The 16,455-nt window shown below is 42.9% G+C and overlaps 1 protein-coding gene across 2 annotated transcripts in view; it reads right to left on the bottom strand.

The window, feature by feature from the left end:
- SEC24B (SEC24 homolog B, COPII coat complex component) overlaps nucleotides 1–16,455 on the bottom strand; it is a 152,728-nt gene that overhangs the window by 114,983 nt on the left and 21,290 nt on the right. For both annotated transcript variants that reach the window (XM_082263158.1, XM_082263159.1), the window contains exon 3: nucleotides 7,486–7,650. In XM_082263158.1, the coding sequence (XP_082119284.1) occupies nucleotides 7,486–7,650 (165 nt within the window). The remainder of the gene's footprint in view (nucleotides 1–7,485; nucleotides 7,651–16,455) is intronic.

Below are 16,455 nucleotides of genomic sequence, written 5' to 3'. Positions count from 1 at the left end.
AAGCTAAAAAGATGCAACAAATGGCTACTACATATCACTTTGACTGCAGACGCTACAAGGACGCATTCTTCAGTTTATATGGAAAGGCTCTCTTCCTGGGGTCGCAAAGTTGGTTTTATACAGAACTAAGAAAATCTGGTAAACCTTTTAGTCCGAGGAACGATCATACGATTTTCAGATAGTGTGTACACAACTTTTGATGGCCGATTCCGACTGAAAATTTCCAAAAGGGACAAACTCCAAAATTTCCCGTACGGGAACAGAACAAACAATTTTCGTGTAATATGTACCGTTTTCGTGAGGAAAAAAAAACAAAAAACAGAAAACGCAAGACTGCGCATGATCAAAAATGAAGAAAAAAAAAAAGTCTTTGTCGAACGAAAATCTTCGTACATTATTTTTCTTCCTCGGTTCCGACTTTTGCTGTGAAGCAATAAGGAAAATTGGACAATCGTTTGACCATTTTTCTTATAGTGTGTACTCCACTTAAGACACTAAGGGGTTGATATACTTAGGTCCCTTTCACACTTGTGTGACCTAAAAGTCGCGAGATTTTGACTGGACTTGAAGCAATGTCTGTCGTCTTGAGGTCAATGGACCTCAAAACGCATCAAAGTCGGACCAAAGTAGTTCAGGGACTTGAAGTCGCACAGATATGAACGGTAGTTTTTGGAAATCATGAAGTACGACTTGTCATGTGACTTTGCAGTCCCAAGTCGCAGGACAATTTGCACAAGTGTGAAAGGGGCCTAAAACTGGAGCGTGCAAAATCAGGTGCAGCTGAGACTAAAAACCAGCTTCCAGGTTTTTTTTTTCTTTCTTCAAAGCTTAATTGAACAAGCTAAAGTTAGAAGCCGATTGGCTACCATGCACAGCTGCACCAGATTTTGTACTTTCCAGTTCTAGTAAATCACCCCTAGGTGGCTTGGATTAGCCAAAGTTTCCAAAATATTACCACAGAGCATAATTGGCCTAAATGGCAAACAATGCGCAGTGTCAGCCAGCAGCTCTCTGCTCTGCCCCCTCCTCGCTCATTGGAGCACTGGGCTGTGGAGGGGCGGGGAGCGGCTGGCCCAGGCTCTCAGCAGCTCACTGAGAGGCTGAGCCGGGTATTAGTCCAGGCACCTGGCGGATCCTGACTCCGTGATCGTGATGACGCGGTGCCTGGACCGACTTCTGTGACGTCAGCAGAGAGCGAACATCAGCCTGCTCTCTGCAGAAAACAGGTAACAGGAGTGCAGAACGAACTGCACTCCTGTGAGCCATAGGAGATGTATAGCCAAATGAGCTTTGGCTGTATAACGCCTTTAATAATTGCCTGTACTGCATTAAACACTTTCTTACAAATTCTGGTATTAGACCATTTCAGGTTCTTCGGGACACTTATTAACTCAAACCAGGTAAAGTATTTCAATATTTCTAAGTTAAACATTTTCTCCAATTTAAAATAAGAAACCAAACTGACCTCTCATCAGGCATGGCATTCGAAAAGGCAGTGTTGGACAATCCCCAGGGCCCTGGTCATATCTCTCTTGTATACTTCTTATTTCTAGCGTCAATACTGACCCCTCACTATTCTTATGTGGCTTATTGGGAATCTGACCTTGATACGGGTGCTGGAAAGTAGGATGTGGACTACTACTGTGGCCAAAAGCTAGGCCCATGTGTTGACAGTAGAGACCAGGGATGAGCTTGGGTGTGTTCGAGTTCGTACGTGCCTGATCCCGCCAGGAAGCCGACACTGCACTCCGCTAATCACAGGCAGTGAGACATTTCCCAATCCGCAGCGGCACAGATCGGGAAATGTCTCAATGCCTGTGATTAGTGGAGTGTAGTGTCAACTTCCTGGCGGGATCGGGCATGGAGCAACTTGAACACACCTGAACACATCTCTAGTAGAGACTAATTACAAACCACTTTTGCAGTTTTATCTGGCACCCACAAGGCTCGCTCACGCAGTCCCAACCTACTTACCACTGTTTCCAGGTATGCCGTAAAAAGGTTAATTTCGGCATATCTGTAGGACTGACTAAAGGTGAAACTTTTCTCGACCAGAGTCTTATCAGCTGCTATACACAGTTACTGGCATTTCATTCCGCAAAGATCCATATAAGGCTCTGCCAAACAAAAAACAGAAGCCTGCACCAACACCCAGTTTAAACTGATAACTTAGATTTTCACAAAAGGGTTGCAGCTAGAGCTTGGACGTTCCTCACATTACCCTTCGCGGATGTCAAGCGCCAGGCTTCTTTCCTATTTTATATGTTTTATGAAAAACTCACTGCTTTAAAAAGCTGACACCATGAAAAAAATTCTCAAAAAAAGATATGGGTACCATGGGTTGAGTTCTACCTTCCTTCTACCTATTGCAAGGACTTGGACACAAACTAGAGCTCCTGGATGTCATCCAATAAGATTACCGTATTTTCCGGCGTATAAGACGGCTTTTGAAACCTCAAAAAAATCCACCAAAAATGGGGGGGGGGGGGTCGTCTTATACGCCGAGTATAATATCTCCAAGGTAACCCAAGTATAAGTATTACCGGTAGATGTAATCTCAAGGCACTGGTTGTGCGGGAATCCTGTACCAGTATACCGTAGCTTTGGCTACATACATAATACCGTGCTGAGCCAATCATGGTGAGCAATGTATTCTATTATTGAATGCAAAGCCTGCTCGGATTGACGGAGTAACATCAGCCCGCCTCTGTGACTCCGCCAATCCGAGCAGGCTTTGCAATCAATAATAAAATACATCACTCACCGTTATTGGCTCAGCACGGTATACTGTATGTAGCCGAAGCTACGGTACATAAGGTATATCAGTACAGTACAGGAATCCCACACAGCCAGCGTCTTGAGATTACATCTACCGGTAATACTTATACTTAGGTGTACCTTGGAGATATTATGAGAGATTACATTTACAGTACTTACGGTACCTTGGAGATTAATAGGGCACAGACAGCCAGCGCTTTGAGAGATTACATCTAATAGTTTCTTTACAGTACCTTGGAGATATATGAGAGATCTGATGTTTTTTAATGGTGTTGCCTTGCTTCGGTGGGGGGGGGTAGTCTTATACAGCGAGTATAGCCCAAAAACCTATGTTTTAACTTGAAAATTAGGGGGGGTTGTCTTATACGCCCAGACGTCTTATACGCCAGAAAATACGGTAAAACTCTGGTTTCAGCCCTCACTGCCTCCTTTTCCTATCCTCTTTTTCCCCATCCCATCTTTCATATTCTTTTCCTTTATTCTTCCTCCAATAATCCCTCTACTCTCCTTTTACATTTACCTTTTCCGTTCCACACTTTCATAGACGCTTAGTTATTAGGCCTGTTTTGTATTACTTGAACATTGTAACTACCTTGGATACTTTGCATATAATAGACAATGGACCGGACCTATGCCTGTACTAAATTTTTATGTCTTGAGAAAAAAAAAAATTATTAACCTCTTGACCTCTGAAAGATTTATCCCCCTTCACGACCATGCCATTTTTTGCGATACGGCACTGTGTTACTTTAACTTATTCTTTGACTAATTGCACGTTCGTGGGACACTGTACACAAATAAAATTGATGTCCTTTTTTCCCCCCACAAATAGAGCTTTCTTTTGGTGGTATTTTTAGGTTTTGGGCTATAAATAAAAAAATACTGACAATTTAAAGAAAATAAAATAATTTTTCTGCTATAAAAAAAAAAAAAAAAAAAAAAAATCGTATTACTTCATTAATTAAGGCCAATATGTATTCTGCTACAAATGTTTGGTAAAAAATCAGTTTGGTCTGGTTTGTGCAAAATTTATAGTGTCTAAAACTATGGGATATTTTATTTATTTTTTTTAGAGTAATGGCGGCGATCAGCGACTTATAGCGGGACTGCAATATTGCTACAGACACTCTGACACTGACAGATATTTTTGACACTTTTTGGGACCAGTGACATGAATACAGTGATCAATGCTAAAAAATATGCACTGTCACTGTACTAATGACACTGGTTGGAAAGGGGTTAACTTCAGGGGCGATCAAAGGATTAACTGTTTGCCTAACCTGTGTTTCTGTGGACTATGGGAGGTGCTTCAACTAGGGGTAGGCATGGATCCAGGTCCCTGTTTTGCAAAGACACAGGATCCATGCCTTCCCTTTTGACAGGATGACGATCTGCCTGGTTTACATCAGCGCTCTGCCTCTGTACTGAACATTTGGGGGGGGGGGCGCTGGTGGACATTAAATCCACTGTACCCGCCGATCAGCTACCACTGTGTAAAACCACAGCAAGAGCGAGCCACTGGCGGCGGAAGAGCTAGATCATGTATATTTACCAGGGGTGCCGCCCTGTAGCAGTAAAACTGCTGTAGGGCAGACCTTAAGTGGTTCAATGAAAAAAAAAAAAAAATTCCTGTGTAGCTTTAATCTATTGGGGCGACTGCCAGTAAGTGCTTAAATCAATAGCAAGATATTAAAATCACCCATGTAGCTAGGCACTTACTTTGAACCTTTAGTGAAAAGGAAAGGCAGTGCACATAAAAAAAAAAAAAAAATGTTCGAGTGTTACTAAACCCACAGCAGTAAAAATCAGTCTGTATATGCAGTAAAGCATGCTTGTTATACTCACTGTGGAACCTACAGTGCATCCAGAAAGTATTCACAGCGCTTCACTTTTTCCACAATTTGTTATGTTACAACCTTATTCCAAAATGGATTAAATTCATTAATTTCCTCAAAATTCTACAAACAATACCCCATATGGACAACATGAAAGAAGTTTGTAAGAAATATTTTCAAATTTATTAAAAATAAAAAAAATGAAAAAAAAAAAAAAAAAAATCACATGTACATAAGTATTAACAGCGTTTGTACAATACTTTGTTGAAGCACCTTTGGCACCAATCATAGCCTCAAGTTTTTTTTTTTTAGTATGATGCTTTAAGCTTGGCACACCTATTTTTGGGCAGTTTCTCCCATTCTTCTTTGCAGGGCCTCTCAAGCTCCATCAGTTTGGATGGAAAGCATCGATGCACAGCCATTTTCAGATTGCTCCAGAGATTTCTATTGGGTTCAAGTCTGGGCCCCTCAAAAGACATCGACAGAGTATTCCTGTAGCCACTCCTTCTCCTCCTGAACCTTCGCCCCAGTCTGGGGTCCAGAGTGCTCTGGGGCAGGTTTTCATCAAGGATGTCTCTGTACATTGCTACATTCATCTTTCCCTCGATCCTGACTAGTCTCCCAGTTCCCGCCGCTGAAAAACATCCCCACAGCATGACGCTGCCACCACCATGTTTCACTGTAGGGATGGTATTTGCCAGGTGATGAGTGGTGCCTGGTTTCTTCCAGACATGACATTTGCCATTCAGGCCAAAGAGTTCAATCTCTGTTTCATAAGACCAGCGAATTTGGTTTCCCATGGTCTGAGAGTCCTTCAGATGCCTTTTGGCAAACTCCAGATGGGCTGTCATGTGCCTTTTACTTAGGAATGGCTTCTGTCTGGCCATTCTACTACACGGGCCTGATTGGTGGAGTGCTGCAGAGATAGTTCTTCTGGAAGGTTTTCCTCTCTCCACAGTAAAACGCTGGAGCTCTGTCAGAGTGACTATCAGGTTCTTGGTCATCTCATTGACTAAGGCCCTTCTCCCCCAATTTCTCAGTTTTGCCAGATAGCCCGTTCTAGGAAGAGTCCTGGTGGTTCCAAACTTCTTCCATTTACGGATGATGGAGGCCACTGTGCTCACTGTGGGACCTTATACAGACAGGGGTGTGCCTTTCCAAATCATGTCCAAATCAACTGAATTTACCGCAGGTGGACTCCAAGTTGTAGAAGCATCAAGGATTATCAGTGGAAAGAGGATGCACCTGAGCACAATTTTAAGTGGCATGACAAAGGCTGTGAATACTTATGTACATGTGATTTGTTTTTAAAAAAATTGCAAAGATTTCAAACAAGCTTCTTTCACGTTGTTATTTAGGGGTATTGTTTGTAGATAATTTGAGGAAAAAAATTAATTTACTCCATTTTGGAATCATGCTAGAACATAACAAAACATGGAAAAAGTGAAGCGATGTGAATACTTTCCGGGTGCACTGTAAGGGGCTAATCCTGCACACTGCGTAAAAGAGCTGTTTGAACCTGTCTTCTCTGATCCTCCCCTTCTTTTACTATTCCCATTCCATCTGCTGATAGTACAAAGACTTGAGGGGGGGTCCTCTGCACTTGCTCAGTTTGGTGTGTATTGCTAGGGAGTTTTTTTTTTTGGGGGGGGGGGGGGGGCATGTGAACAGCACAGGGCCAGTTAGCACTGTCCAGACAGAGGGTCAGGAGTCATGCAGCCTCACAGGACAGTCAGAGGAGAATAGAAACTCCTCCTACAAGCTTTAACCAGTGCTCAGCCCGACATGGATAGAAGTCACAAGACTTCTATATACTGCTGATGAGGAAAAATATTTTGCAGTTTGTATTTATTAAAATGATCGCATTTCCATGTCGTGTGTAGTATGGGAGACCAGATATGGTGAATGCAGGGTCCTGGGTTTAGTAAAACTTTAACTACAAAAATCATTTGTGGTTTGTCTTGGTCATACATAAGCCGACTACTCTACATTTTACAATTTGACCCCTCCTCTTCAATAACATGGACAGCTAAAAAAAACAAATAAAAAAACAAAAAAAATAAAAAACAAACCATTAATGTGGCGGTTTCCAGACATAAGGGACTTTTTTTTAACATCTTTGTGAAACTCAGAAGCAGAAGTTTGTATGTTTGCAGCCTGGGTCCAAAAGCTATATTGGGAAAGCCCTATCTCCATAAGCTTTAATGGTAAAGCCATAGCCTATGGCCACAAGGTGGTTAAATGATCATTACCTAACTTGGGCAAAAACTTAATTTTCCCAAGTCTCGATTTGGCCAAAGGCACCATACCACAGATCTACCCTTTTGATTTTGTGTGGCCAATTGCTGTTTCCTCTATAGATATAGTCTGCTGCTTCTGGAACGGTTTATCTGCCCTCTCTCATAGCCGAAACATATTTAGGAGTATGCCTAAACTACAAATATTTTTTCACCATTCCTCAAAAAAGATGCTTTCCATTTGATTGAAAAACAAATGACTAAAAAACTGACAAAATTTAGCACTAATTGAGATAAGGTATAGCAAAAAGAAAACACAGATATTATATACCTTTATAAATAGACTCCATTTATCCTAGCAGTCATATATAGGCCAATTGCACAAAGCTTTACCGAATGATAGGGATCTTGATTTGTAGCCATGTGACATTTTCAAATAACAATAAAAACGTACCCAAAAATTGTCAGAGAAAATGTAATTAAAAAAAAAAAAAAAAAAAAAAAATAGGGATCCTTATCCTTATGTTTTAGCTCTGTGAATTGTGCCTATAATGATAGAACTCCACTTGGTACCATAAATACACATAATGGCAAAGTTCACATTTTTGATAAGTCTGAAATAAAGTTCTGTTTACCTTGCTGTATTGCTGGTGGAGGGGGATGAAAAGAAGACATCAAAGAAGCAGGTTCTGATGACTGTTTAGTAGTAGTATTTGTAGTTGTAGCATATGTCGTCAAAGACATAGGAGCAGATGCTGTAAGACCGGGCTTTTGTTTTGCCTCATGGAATGCAGAAGATACTGTGGCGACAAAAAACAAACAAAAAGAAAACATTTATTTGCAGATTGGGATACCTTGAATAAACAAAAGACCTTAGAAAATAATAATCCAATCTCAACACTTAAAGAGGAAGTAAAGTCCCCCCAAAAAAACGAGAAAAAAAAAAAGCCCTGTAAAGAGAAAGGCATAATGAGCCAGTATGAATCGCATACTAGCTCATTATGTAGTACTTACCTTAAAACGAAGCCCCCGCCGTGCCGCCACCTCAGCAACAGGACGGCGACATGTCCGGCCGTCCTGCTTCCGGGTTCGCGTCCTCCAGCCATCTGATTGGCCGGAGGCGCGATTACATCACTCCCGCGCCTGCGCGCGGGAGCCGCCGTTCACGGCACTGAGCTCTGAAGGAACGGTACAGGTGGCCGTTCCTTCAGAGCGCCTGCGCCGATGACGTCATCGGCAGTATGCACTCTAAATATCTCCTAAATGGTGCAAGCTTGGGAGATATTTATAGCACCTATAGGTAAGCCTTAATATAGGCTTACCTATAGGTAAAAGTTTGTGAGGTGGGTTTACAACCTCTTTAAGGGCTGGCAATTTTCATTTTAGGCCTTGAACTATAATATGGGCAGCCATTACAAACAGGGTTCATACACATTTTTACCAATAAAATTCCATGACTTTTCCATGACTTCACGTAAATATTCATGTCTATGTATACATGTTAAATAAGAAGAAAATCCATGTCACACCCAGCATATTTTTAGTAAAATAAATTACAATCTTTGTAGTGTACAGTACCTCTGCAGTTATGGTTTCGTTTCTGGATACAGCGTGACTCAAAATGGTCCCTTGTTTTACAGTGGATGAGATGGAAGCACCGCTGCCGCAGCTGGGAGCCGGTGTCGCTTCAGGCGCACGGGTGGAAAAGCCAGCGATCGGATTGGAAGCTGTCGAGCACGCAGCTGCAGACTGGTGCTTTGCACCTTTAGTGTGGCTAGACAGCGCTGCCTCTCCCATGTTCGAAATGTCAAACGTTTTACGACACACAGTGTACATTTAGCATGTCCCGGGTCCTGATCTTTCTCCAGCAACCTCTCACACTTTTCATTATGAAGCCATACATTTTAAAGCTGCATTTCCCTGGCATTGCTACACACTAACTTTAGCTGAAACTGTGTTACCCCCATAAAGTTAACTTGTAATTTGACCAATATACTGTAACTGGAGAAAGAAGATTAATGGCCTTTCCTGCTTGGGAATAAAGCTTCAGTTTAGGCAGTCATGATGGAGGTGCACCCGGACTGGTATGGATGGCACAGTCAGATGCACAAAATGCGGCGCTTACTCTTTAGGTCCAAGCCACAGTCATGATGGAGGTGCAGGTGGACTGGTATGGATGGCACAGATGCACAAATGCGGCGCTTACTCTTGTCTATACTCAGAGGTCAAGTCCTGGGAAAAAAAAAGTGTGGGGCTGTGGACATGATACAGGAGATGGACAAAGGCTGCAGACATGGTACAGGAGATGGTCAGAGGTTGGGGACATGGTACAGGAGATGGTCAGAGACTGCGGACATGATACAGGAGATGGTCAGAGACTGCGGACATGATACAGGAGATGGTCAGAGACTGCGGACATGATACAGGAGATGGTCAGAGACTGCGGACATGATACAGGAGATGGTCAGAGACTGCGGACATGATACAAGAGCTGGTCAGAGACTGCGGACATGATACAAGAGATGGTCAGAGACTGCGGACATGATACAAGAGAAGGTTAAGAACTGCGGACATGATAGAAGATAGAAGAGCACTAGGGAGGCCGGAGAGCACAGGGGGAAGCAGAGAGCACTGGAGGAGCTGAATGGCACAGAGGGGGGGGGGGGCTGGAGAGTATTAAGGGGGGGTTTGGAAAGCATTGCAGGGGGGTTGGAAGGTGCATGGGGGTGGAAGCAGGGAAAACCAGGGGGATGGAGAGCACAGGGGGAGGGGGGGGGGGAACTGGAGAGTACTGTCTGGGGGGGGAACTGGAAATAACTGAGGGGGGAGCCAGGGAGCACAGGGGGGTGGAGAGCACTGGGGGAGCCAGAGAGCATGGGGGGGAGATGAAAAGCACTGTGGGGAGCTGAAGAGCACTGGGGGGGCTAAGAGCACATGGGGGGTGCTAAAGAACACGGGGGGGGCGCTAAAGAGCACTGAGGGGGCTAAAAAGCACTGAGGGGGTTATTAGCACTGAGGGGGGGCTAAAGAGCACAGGGGGGGGGCAGCAAAAGAAGTTGTATAGGAGGGGGATGGGGCAGCTGCATATAGATGAATTGAACTTTCCATATTCCTCCTGCAGCCGCTGAGAGGAGTAACAAGCATTTAGCGACAGCACGAGGAATAAATATGGAAAGTTCAATTCATCTCTATGCAGCTGCCCCATCCCATCCTATCCAGTATAGCTGCACGATTCTGGCCAAAATGAGAATCACGATTTTTTAGCTTGGAATAAAGATCACGATTCTCTGTGTAACAAAAAAAAAATTGGGATAACTTTACTGTTACGTTTTTTTTTTTTATTCATTAAAGTTTATTAATTGCGTTTGAAAGACTGCTGCGCAAATACAGTGTGACATAAAATATTACAACAATCGCCATTTTATTCTGTAGGGTCTCTGCTAAAAAATATATAAAATGTTTGGGGGTTCTAAGTACTTTTCTAGCAAAAAAAAATGATTTTAACTTGCAAGCAACAAGTGTCAGAAAAAGGTCTAGTCTTTAAGAGGTTAAACTTCCTTTCTCCCTGGCAGAGGGAAGGAAAAGATACAATGTAATTATTTTGTTTATAGTTACTGGGAGACTTAAAATGCTGATAGGCGTTTGCGGGAGGAAAGATACAATGTAATCATTTTGTTTATAGTTACTGGGAGTTTTCCACAGCTGTTTTCTCTGCTCCCTCAGCTATGCAAAGAATCGAGCATATGTCAGGTTTAGATCGTCAGGGGGGGTGAATCGAGATCGCGATTTTCATACGATTAATCGTGCAGCTCTACTATCCAGCACACAAAACGAGACTCCTCAGGCACTGACCTTCTTCCTGCCGCTGCAGCTGCCTTCTAAGAAGTTCTTCACACGGAGATGCGGACACCGGCCTGACACCCATCAGTGCGGCGATGCAGACGGCCTGGCGGACACCGGCCTGACACCCCCCCCCAGTGTGGCGATGCGGGCGGCCAGACGGACATCGGCCTGACATCCCCCCCCCCCCCAGTGCGGCGATGCGGGCGGCTCGGCGGACACCAGCCTGACACCCCCCCAGTGCGGCGATCCGAGTGGCCCGGCTGACACCCCCCAGTGCGGCGATCCGAGTGGCCCGGCTGACACCCCCCAGTGCGTGCGCCCCCCTCCCTCACCCCCCCCGCTGGTACGCCCCTGGGAGCGGGACAGTAAGTGCACTTCTCAGTTTCAGCAGATCAATCCGCCGCAGAGTTCCCAGCCTGTCACGGTCTATTCATATTGAAGAGGCCGGTGACCAGGCTTCAGCTGTGCAGTGCGCTGCGGCTGATTAATCCGCCTAAACCCGAAACATAGAAAATAGTCCACTTACTGTCCCCCGCTCCCACAGAATACAGGGGGCATTTTCTAAATTTAATAGTTGCACAAAATTCCAAAACTTTTCCAAAACTTAGTGGGGTTTACTCATTTTCCATAACTGTTCCAGGCCTGGAAAGTGTCATGTCAAAATCCCCTGACTTTTCCAGGATTTTCATGACCGTATGAACCCTGTACAAAATATCCTGCCATTGTAGGCCAAAACGCACACACCCCTTCTCCAGGAATTAAAAAGTTGATTAACCTTAAGCACCCACAACACTACTCTTACTACCCTTCAGAATTCTGCCCCCACCTGTACCCAGAAAAGGGCACGCAGAGAGCAAAGAACTACTCACTACTATTGTCGGCAGACACCCCTTTTCTTTATTACTGACTTACTATACCTTATTCTACATGGCATCTCTGTGTTGGTAGCGGAAGGGCTTTGTTTCTTTAGGTCAGTGCCTCCAGAAAGGTGAACAGTGAGCTGCACAGTATTAATATGACCAAATCTCACTCACAATCTAATGAGACTAGCAGTCCAAGGCAACACTCCCTTAGATCTAAAAAAAACTATGAGGATATGCAGTTGTGCTCATAAGTTTACATACCCTGGCAGAATTTATGATTTCTTGGCCATTTTTCAGAGAATATGAATGATAACACCAAAACTTTTCTTTCACTCATGGTTAGTGTTTGGCTGAAGCCATTTATTATCAATCAATTGTGTTTACTCTTTTTAAATCATAATGACAACAGAAATTACCCTTCTGGCACAAAGTCATTTGGAGTGATGAGACCAATATTGAGCTTTTTGGCCACAATCATAAAAGCTACATTTGGAAAGGAGTCAACAAGGCCTATGATGAAAGGTACACCATTCCTACTGTGAAACACGGAGGTGGATCGATGATGTTTTAGGGATGTGTGAGCTACAAAGGCACAGGAAATGTAGTCAGAAATGATGGCAAGATGAATGCAGTGTGTTATCAAAAAATACTGGAGGAAAATTTGAATTCATCAGCTGCGGAATAAAAGTCATATCAGACACTTTGGAGTATGTTTATTTAAAAAAAAAATGCATAGCAATACATTCTGTGTAAGAGAATGTACATTTGCCCTGTGTGAATACAGAGGAAATTAACCACATAACGACCGCTCACATTGCTGCTACTGCGGCAATGTGGCTCGTTATCGTCCAGCGACGTAGACCTACGTCGCTGGACTCCTCCCCTTGTGGGCGCTGGACTCCCACTTGCGCTGTTTTCAGTCACAGCGGGAGTCGGGCCAGGGGAGGAGCGGCGGTGATCACCGCCGCTCTTCCCCGATCGTCGGGGAATCGAGTCTGGAGATCCGCCCGCTCGTGTAAACAAAGCGGGCGGATCTCCTAAGTGACAGGCAGGGTCAGATTGCAGGGGTCAGCATAGCTGAACATGCGATCTGTCCTTGTGTCACTCAGTCACCTCCCCCCACACACGTCAGTAAGCACCAGGCAAACATTAACCCCTCCCTCTCCAATAAAATTAACCCCTTCCCTGCCAGTGTCATTTTTACAGTAACAGTGCATATTTATAGCACTGATTACTGTAGTAATGTCACTGGTACCCCCAAAAGTGTCAAAAATGTCAGTCAAGGGTCCGATCTTTCCGCCGCAATGTCGCAGTCCCGCAAAAAATCGCAGATCGCCGCCATTACTCGTTAAAAAAAAAAAACACCAAAAATGACAGAAATCTTTCCCTTAGTTAGTAAACGCAATAACTTTTGCGCAAACCAATCAAAATATGCTTATTGCGATTTTTTTTACCAAACATGTAGCAGAAAACAAATTGGCCAAAAATAATAAAAAATTTTGATTTTTACATTTTTTGGGGGGAATTTTATATTAAAAAAATGTGAAAAATATTGTTATTTTTTCAAAATTTTTGCTTTTTTTTTTTTTTATGCGCAAAAAGTAAAAATCGCACAGGTAATCAAATACCACCAAAAGAAAGATCTGTTTGTGGGAAAAAAGGACGTAAATTTAGTTTGGGTACGGCGTTGCACGACCGCGCAATTGTCAGTTAAAGTCACACAGTGCCGAATCGCAAAAAGTGGCCTGGACTTAAGACAGCAAAATCCTCCGGTGGTAAAGTGGTTAATCTAACCAAATAAATTAACACCCAAGCGCTTGATGCGCCTAAACGTATTCCATGCATTTACAAATGTCTTCCGGTGGTAAAGTGGTTAAACGTTTTTACTAGGATATTGCCTGTGCTGGATGAACATTTTTTCATGGATTTACAACAGATAACACCGCATTTGGCCACTAGAATGCAAAAAAGTATCCTAGGAAATTCCAATGATACTTAGCACTGTCCAGTGGCCAAATCTGGTATTTTTCATTTTAAATCCATGAAAAACATTTCCCTAGAACAGGAAATAGCCTAAAACATTTGTTTGCCCAATTAACACAAAATTCATGTACTTGCACTGTTTTGCTATGCAAATTTTTTTTTTTTTTTTTTTTTTACAAATACTCCCCCTCAATTCCTGCTTTTAGGCAGGATTTCTATGTTAAAAAAATTTCAATGAGCTCTTAAATAATTTGGCTAAAAAATGGGCAGCCCATAGAAGTTTATGAAGTATTTCAGCACAGGGACAGTACTGCTCACAGCCAGAGCCAATGTAATCAAAGCCATTGAGCTACTAGGAGCTTAAGCAAGTGCTCATCTGTTCTGATCTGTATTCTAATTATGTGTCAGCGTTGGGGACAGCAGCACTTACAATATTTTATTGCCTTTCAAATCCCAATAGAAAAGTTTTCGTTTTCCAGATAACAAGCAGTAAAAAAACAAGTCACCAACAAGACCTGAGAACATTGCCAATGAATTACAATACTTTTGAAGTCCATGCATAGGAGGAATATATTACTTTCCGAAAAAAAGAGCAAAAAGAAGAAAAAAAACGGCAGCAGATAAATATAAATATCTGCAGAAATCTGAACCCACTGAATGAAATTTCAATCTTCAACTGTGATTACTGCACTTGAGATGGGGCATTCTAGATGAAGGGACATTTGAAGATCTGATCATTTGACAACAAGCAACCAAATGATAATGTGAACGGCCAGTTTTGCACAGAACTCCACATGCATTTTAATGCAAATATTCTTATGAGCTCTTAAAATGGCTTTAGGTTGCATTCTTTAAAGTACTGCACTACTTATTGTACTTTACTACTAACAGGTCATGTCATCCTGCCAATTCATTACTCTTTCTAATGCTTACAGGCATTGATCCACTTCTGCACCCTTTAAAGAGGATGTCATGGATTTAATCCACTGTGGCTTACACATAGAAGAGTAAAGGCAGAAACTGCTCCTTTAATATTGGCTAAGCTTATGACTAGCACAGATAGCACGAGCAAACATCTGCTACCTAGTCATTGGTAAGCATGCAAATTTTCATTTAAAAAGCCTTTTCAGTTTTATTCTATACAAAAGATGTATTTAGAGAAGCAAATATTAATTTTAAATTAGCAGTTCAGCCTTATGCACATGGGATGTTGCTCTAAGGGATGTCCAGCGAGTTTTTTTTTTGTTTTTTTTTTAATGCCTCTAAACGCCCCTGCATGTAAGCCTATGTTTCCATTCACACATACACGTTTTAGAGGCAGAGAAAAATAAAACAACTGCCAGCACGTCCAGGAGCAGAGGCATTTTGACAGAAAAAAAAAAACACTTGGCTCGTGTAAACGCTAGGCACATTAAACCTATATTCACACTAAATGCGGTTATGAAATCATGTACGTTCAGCTCAATTCGCTCGATTTCAAACCAGCATTTCAGTCCGACTTTGGGGGCGATTTGAGAGACAGCTGTGCGAGTTCATGCACAAATGTCTATTGAAATTGCCCCAGAAGTCTTTAAAAGTAGTGCAGGAACTACTTTTGGGAATCGGTGCTGCGCTGCAAAGTCGGCGTCGCACCGATTCGGACAGTGCCGTTGCCGGCAATAGGCTCCAATTTGACAAGTCAAATCGCATTTCAAATCGGCCCAATGTGAATTGGGCTTACAGCCTGAGCATTCAATTATTTCAATAGGCAGAATAAATCATTAACCACTTGCCGACCGCTCACTCGAGCTCTACTGCGGCAAAGTGGTTAGTTATCGTCCAGCGACGTAGACCTACGTCGCTGGACTCCTACCCTTGTGGGTGGTGCACGCGCGCCGCCGGAGGCTCGCTCCCGCTGTATTCATTCACAGCGGGAGTCGGGCCAGTGGAGAAGCGACTGCGATCACCGCTGCTCTTCCCCGATCGTCGGGGAATGGAGTTTGGAAATCCGCCCGCTTGTGTAAACAAAGCGGGCGGATCTCCTAAGTGACAGACAGTGACAGATTGCAGGGTTCGGTATAGCTGAACATGCGATCTGTCCCTGTGTCACTCAGTCACCTCCCCCCACACACGTTAGTAAACACCAGGCATACATTAACCCCTCCCTCTCTAATAAAATTAACCCCTTCCCTGCCAGTGTCATTTTTACAGTAACAGTGCATATTTATAGAACCGATTACTGTAGTATTGTCACTGGTACCCCCAAAAGTGTCAAAAATGTCAGTCAAGGGTCCGATCTGTCCGCCGCAATGTCGAACAGTCCCGCCAAAAAAAAAAAAAAAAAAGCAGATCGCCACCATTACTCGTTAAAAAAAAAAAAAACACCAAAAATGACAAAAATCTTTCACTTAGTAAACGCAATAACTTTTGCGCAAACCAATCAACATATGCTTATTGTGATTTTTTTTTTACCAAACATAGGTAGCAGAAAACAAATTGGCCAAAAATTTAAAAAAAATTTGATTTTTACATTTTATTGGGGGAATTTCATATTAAAAAATTTGAAAAATATTGTTATTTTTTCAAAATTTACGCTCTCTTTTTGTTTATAGCGCACAAAGTAAAAATCGCACAGGTGATCAAATACCACCAAAAGAAAAAAAGGACGTAAATTTAGTTTGGGTACGGCGTCGCACGACCGCGCAATTGTCAGTTAAAGTCGCACAGTGCCGAATCGCAAAAAGTGGCCTGGACGTAAGACAGCAAAATCCTCCGGTGGTAAAGTGGTTAATCTAACCAAATAAATTAACACCCAATCGCTTGATGCGCCTAAACGTATTCCATGCATTTACAAATGTCAAGTTTTTTCTGCCAAAACGCTGTTGTCAGGAGGAAAGGCGCTTGGAGAGATGGCCAGAGTGTCCAGTGTCTGTGAGA

The sequence above is a fragment of the Pelophylax lessonae genome, assembly GCF_965119305.1.
Source record: "Pelophylax lessonae genome assembly, chromosome: 1".
NCBI classification, from domain to species: domain Eukaryota; kingdom Metazoa; phylum Chordata; class Amphibia; order Anura; family Ranidae; genus Pelophylax; species Pelophylax lessonae.
Note: the sequence above shows the minus strand (reverse complement) of the source record. Positions and strands in the feature narration are given on the sequence as shown.